The sequence below is a fragment of the Hyaena hyaena genome, unplaced genomic scaffold (genome assembly GCF_003009895.1).
Source record: "Hyaena hyaena isolate Hyena2069 unplaced genomic scaffold, ASM300989v1 scaffold_542, whole genome shotgun sequence".
NCBI classification, from domain to species: Eukaryota; Metazoa; Chordata; class Mammalia; order Carnivora; family Hyaenidae; genus Hyaena; species Hyaena hyaena.
Window position 1 is genome coordinate 900,207 of NW_024081175.1, and position 5,598 is coordinate 905,804.

Genomic DNA, 5,598 nt, shown 5'->3' on the forward strand with positions numbered 1-5,598 from the left:
TAAAGGCAGGGCAGGGTGGGGGTGTGTGCTAAAGACAAAACAGGAATCTGGAGCTCTGGCAATGAAATGAAAAATTTTATATAGCTTTTGAAGAGCTTTTATGTGCCCGATCTTATTTGAATCTCAGAGAAACCTTGTGAAGAATTACCTTCATTTATAAACGGCATTGAGACTGGGAGAGAGTACACCATTCTATACTTGGTGTTTCTTATGCTTACCAGTAATGTGAAATAATGGAGAGGGAAAGGGAGAAAGAAGACGGGTGACTGGGAAACCCACCCCGCCTTGGCAATAAGACCCCACTCTAAACAAAAGCCCGAGATTCTGGGCCGCCTGCAGACAAGATCTGTAATTCAGTTTTGTCTGCTCTCCTCGACGGTTCATTTGAGCCCAGCGTCGTCTTCCCTCCTTGCTCCCTGGGCTTAGACATCACAGAGATCAACGCGCAGTTGACGGAGTCTGAGCCTTCCTGAGAGCGCCTCTCCCCGCCCCCGCCCAGAGAAGCCCCTTGGAAGAAGTGCAAGGAACCGGCTTGGCGCTGATCTTTCGCAGTACAACCGACAAGCACGTCTCGGCACCCGAATGCGGGGTTACCTGCCGCAAAGCCGCCAGGGGAGCTACGCAAAAACGTGGGCCCATGCAGGAGGAAAGGGGTGCCCTGGGCTTTCTCACCCTTCGTAAGCGACGTAGGTGGTGAGGAAACTGAATGTTAGTATGGAAGTTGGCTTTGTATTGAGGGCGTACAGAGCACTTCTCAAGAAGAGAACTAAAACGCTAAAAAGCCAATAAACAAAACAAGTTTCCTTACTACAATCGCTGTTAATGGAATAGGCGCCCAACCTGCTGAATTAAATCGTTCAAAAGTGCCTGTTCATCATTGGGAGCTCCTTCTCTCAAAGGAGGGGAAAGAACATGTGAAAACAAAAAAACAAATTTGAGAAGCCTCCTTCACCGGCCCCCGCAGTGTCTTGGAGGCCCCAGCCCGGACAAGGAGCTTTCCACCCTCCCAGCCTCTAGCTAGAGAGGAGGCTAAAAGAGCCAAAGAAAAACCAAACTAAAACAACGACAAAACGTTTAGAATCTAAGGGGGGAAAGTCGGAATGGGTCTCGGGATCTGTGCCACACGGGGCTCGACACTGTAGTCCACTGGGCTGGAGGCCGGGGCCTGGCCGGAGCAGCAAGGTCGATGCCTCTGGTCCGGCTGGGGAGAGAAAGCCCACAGCTCCCCCTCTCCAGGCGCCCAAGGACCCTCAAGGCGCGGGGCTCACACTTGAAGCCTGGGAACGCGCAGACAGGAAACCCACTTCCTCCTAAGCAGTTTCTTGCTCGCCGGATGAGAGGCGCCCAATTGAAGCAGAATGATCCTCATCTACTAATATCCAGCGTGGCCACAAAGCGACTGGCCATTTACGCCGCCACTTTAAACAAAGATATTTGGTTATTCCCGGGGAAGCAAGTGCACTTTTGCATGGCTGAGCTCCGGGCGGAGGCGAGCCTCAGCCCAGCCTCCCGCCTGCTGGGCTGCTCGCGCCTCGGGATTCGCCCCCTCCCGGCCAGCTGGGCCCGCCGGGGTTCAGGCTCAGTCCCGCCCGGCAACAGGCGGGCGGGTGCTCACGACGCTCCCTGCCCGCGCCCTCCCTGAAGCATCAAAGGGGAAAACAGCGTGGCCCCGGGCTCGGGTGCTGGGGCTGTGATGTCCTCGGAAAGTCAGCTCCAGCCCCAGAACCCCGCGTGTCCGGGCGATGGGCGAGGGTCGGGGACACCAGGTTTGTTCGAGGTGGGGCAACTTCAGCAGTGGCCCTTCGGGTTAGTGCCCCCCAGCTTCCCAGCTCTGGCGGCCAGTAGTGTGCTTGCCTTGGCCAGGAATGGGGGTGGGGAAAGGGAGCCGCGGGTGGGTCTGGGGGGGGCGTGATGCAGGGGGCCCTGGACCGCCGAGAAGACCCTGAGCTGGGGGGAGGGGGCGCGGGGATCTGGGACAGCCTCTCCGAGGCAGCCGACCCCCTGCTCAGCGTCCCCTCCGCCCGCTGGGATTCTCTCTCGGGTAGGGGGAAAGGGGGCGGGGAGCAGAGGTGTCCCTCTGACGGCGGCAGAAGAGGCAGACAGACGGACAGACACGCAGAACAACAGTGCGGCCCCAGGGTTCGTCCCCAGACTCGCGAGCTCGTTTGGTGGCGACTGGCGCTCGGCGCCGCGAAGCCCGATGTGGTCCGGAGGCGGTGGGAAGGCGCGGGGCTGGGAGGCCGCGGCGGGAGGGAGGAGCAGCCCCAGCAGGCTCAGGTGAAACCCCTACCCTGTCCCTTGGACCCCTCCCTGTAAAGACTTGTCCCCGCCCGGGAACCCCGACTATATTGGAAAGTGGTTCACTTTGTAACTCCGAAAGTTGGTTGCAAAGCAGCATTCACCTTCCTTCCTCCCCACCATCCCTCCTCCTCGGCTACTCCTCACCCCACCTCTCGCCCTCCCCTCTCTCGGTTCCCTCCTCCTTTCCCTCCCCTGTCTCCCACCCCCCCGCGCGCCTCCCGCACCCCACAAAAAATGGAGTGGGGGTGTCCGGGGGAGGGGGAAAGAAATGCTTTGGGTCGTGTCTCTGCCTCTCTCTCTCTCTCTCTCTCTCTCCCTCTTTGAGACCTAAAAATCCTGACAAGTGAAACTTAAAGGTGTTTACCTTGTCATCAGCATGTAAGCTAATTATCTCGGGCAAGATGTAGGCTTCTATTGTCTTGTTGCTTTAGCGCTTACGCCCCGCCTCTGGTGGCTGCCTAAAACCTGGCGCCGGGCTAAAACAAACGCGAGGCAGCCCCCGAGCCTCCACTCAAGCCAATTAAGGCGGACTCGGTCCACTCGGTTACGTGTACATCCAACAAGATCGGCGTTAAGGTAACACCAGAATATTTGGCAAAGGGAGGAAAAAAAAAGCAGCGAGCCTTCGCCTTCCCCCTCTCCCTTTTTTTTCCTCCTCTTCCTTCCTCCTCCAGCCGCCGCCGAATCATGTCGATGAGTCCAAAGCACACGACTCCGTTCTCAGTGTCTGACATCTTGAGTCCCCTGGAGGAAAGCTACAAGAAAGTGGGCATGGAGGGCGGCGGCCTCGGGGCTCCGCTGGCGGCTTACAGGCAGGGCCAGGCGGCTCCGCCGGCCGCGGCCATGCAGCAGCACGCCGTGGGGCACCACGGCGCCGTCACCGCCGCCTACCACATGACGGCGGCAGGGGTGCCCCAGCTCTCGCACTCCGCCGTGGGGGGCTACTGCAACGGCAACCTGGGCAACATGAGTGAGCTGCCGCCGTACCAGGACACCATGCGGAACAGCGCCTCGGGCCCCGGATGGTACGGCGCCAACCCAGACCCGCGCTTCCCCGCCAGTAAGTGAGGCCGCCCCACCGCCGGGCCGCGGGCTGAGTACGGGAGGCGCGGGGAGAGCAGCGCAGAAGGCGCGGCTCCCGCCAGCTGCGCACTGGGCGTCAGGGTGGGCGTCCCGGCAGCCGCGCCAGGGCGTAGGGTGCGGGAGCTGGGGATTCTTCCCCCTGCTGGATTGAGGTGTCCCAGAAGAGACACTGGTAACGCTGAGGTCCTGCGGGCAGGTGCTAGTATTCGGCGTCTCCCAGATGCGGCCGACTGGGAGCTCTGCTCCGCGCAGGAGACCTCACGGTGCCGAGGGAGCGCCCCCACCTCAGCAAAGACAAAAAAAAAAAAAAAAAAAAACACAACCCTAAGGGAGCTGGGGGCACGCAGGGAGCAGAGAGGCGCGGCCTGGCCGGGCCAGAGGCTGCCCTACTGCGACGCGCTCAGGCGTCCGGCCCCGGCTGGCTCCCCAGTCTGGGCAGGTGGAAGGGCGCGCGCGGCTCCAGAGGGGGCTGCAAATGGGCCGAGCAAGTGCCCTCACTGGGGTTGACAGGAGAGAGCGGCCAAGAGGCAAAGCGTCTGGGGCCCTAGCTTTCAAAGTGAAGACTCCACTCTCCTATGCTCCCAAAGTTGGGGTCTACCGTGGGACCCCAGCTTTTGGTGTGGGCCCAGTTCGCCGCCTGTGGCCCGATAACGCCACGACTCGGGACGGGGTTGGCCACGAAAGGAACAGAAGCGGTCTTTCTCCACTTTGCTTTTGGGCTGGAGCACTGAGCCTGAGGGAGGCAACCCGGGTTGAGGTGGGGAGCTTTCCAGTAAATCCCTCGACGGGCAAGGCCTGGGGCAGGCTCTAGCCATCCTGACATCTAGGCCTCTTACGGCGGAGGCAACGTAGGTGAGGAGGGAGCCGTCGGGGTGGGCAGGGCCGGCCAAGGCCGCGGAAGGCAGAGGTGGCCTGGCCCGGCCCGGCCCCCGCCGACGCTGTGCGTTTGTCGCCTACAGTCTCCCGCTTCATGAGCCCGGCGAGCGGCATGAACATGAGCGGCATGGGCGGCCTGGGCTCGTTGGGGGACGTGAGCAAGAACATGGCCCCGCTGCCAAGCGCACCACGCCGGAAGCGCCGGGTGCTCTTCTCCCAGGCTCAGGTGTACGAGCTGGAGCGACGCTTCAAGCAACAGAAGTACCTGTCGGCGCCCGAGCGGGAGCACCTGGCGAGCATGATCCACCTGACACCCACGCAGGTCAAGATCTGGTTCCAGAACCACCGCTACAAGATGAAGCGCCAAGCCAAGGACAAGGCGGCACAGCAGCAACTGCAGCAGGACAGCGGCGGCGGCGGCGGGGGCGCCGGGTGCCCGCAGCAGCAGCAGGCGCAGCAACAGTCGCCGCGCCGCGTGGCAGTGCCGGTCCTGGTGAAAGACGGCAAACCCTGCCAGGCAGGCGCCCCCGCGCCTGGTGCCGGCAGCCTTCAAGGCCACGCGCAACAGCAGGCGCAGCAGCAGGCGCAGGCTGCTCAGGCGGCCGCGGCGGCTATCTCAGTGGGCAGCGGGGGCCCTGGCCTGGGTGCACACCCGGGCCACCAGCCCGGCAGCGCTGGCCAGTCTCCGGACCTGGCGCACCACGCCGCCAGCCCCGCGGCGCTTCAGGGCCAGGTCTCCAGCCTGTCCCACCTGAACTCCTCGGGCTCGGACTATGGCACCATGTCTTGCTCCACCTTGCTATATGGTCGGACCTGGTGAGAGGACACCGGGCCAGGCCGGGCCCAGCGCGCTGCCTCATCGCTTCCCCTCTTGCCAGCCACACATCACCAACTACCCGCCGCTCCCTGCGCTTCGACTTTTCTTAAGAATCTGCCCCGTTTAGACCAAGGGAAAAAAACCACAAAAGCCAAACTGCTGGACGTCTTTTTTGTTGTTGTTGTTTGTTTTCTAAAATTTGTGGGATTTTTTTTAAAGAAAATAAAAACATCCAAGTGAATCCAGTTCTTTAAGGAGTCTTTAAAAAGAGAAGGACATAACAAGAACAGCTTTCGGGGGTGTCTTTTAGGTGACTGAAACGGTTTCACTTGCTCAGGCAGGGTGCAGTTTGGAGAGGGCTTTACGATGACACGGCTCTGGACTCTAAAGATCTGCAAACTTCACTCTGGGTACGCTGTGCCAGCAAGGCGGACTCACTTGTAAATACCCGGATTTCTTTTGAAGGGGAGATGGGGGCTGGGGAGAGGAAAGACTCTTCGACAGGACCCACTTGTCATTGA

At 60.8% G+C, this 5,598-nt stretch overlaps 1 protein-coding gene across 1 annotated transcript; it reads left to right on the top strand.

Annotated features, from left to right (window-relative positions):
• The first annotated feature begins 2,200 nt into the window (after positions 1-2,200).
• On the top strand, positions 2,201-5,080 carry NKX2-1 (NK2 homeobox 1). The gene is made up of 3 exons (XM_039255718.1): positions 2,201-2,277; positions 2,976-3,361; positions 4,344-5,080. Exons 1-3 carry the CDS (start codon positions 2,201-2,203, stop codon positions 5,078-5,080), a joined length of 1,200 nt encoding a protein of 399 aa, XP_039111649.1.
• The last annotated feature ends 518 nt before the right edge of the window (positions 5,081-5,598 follow it).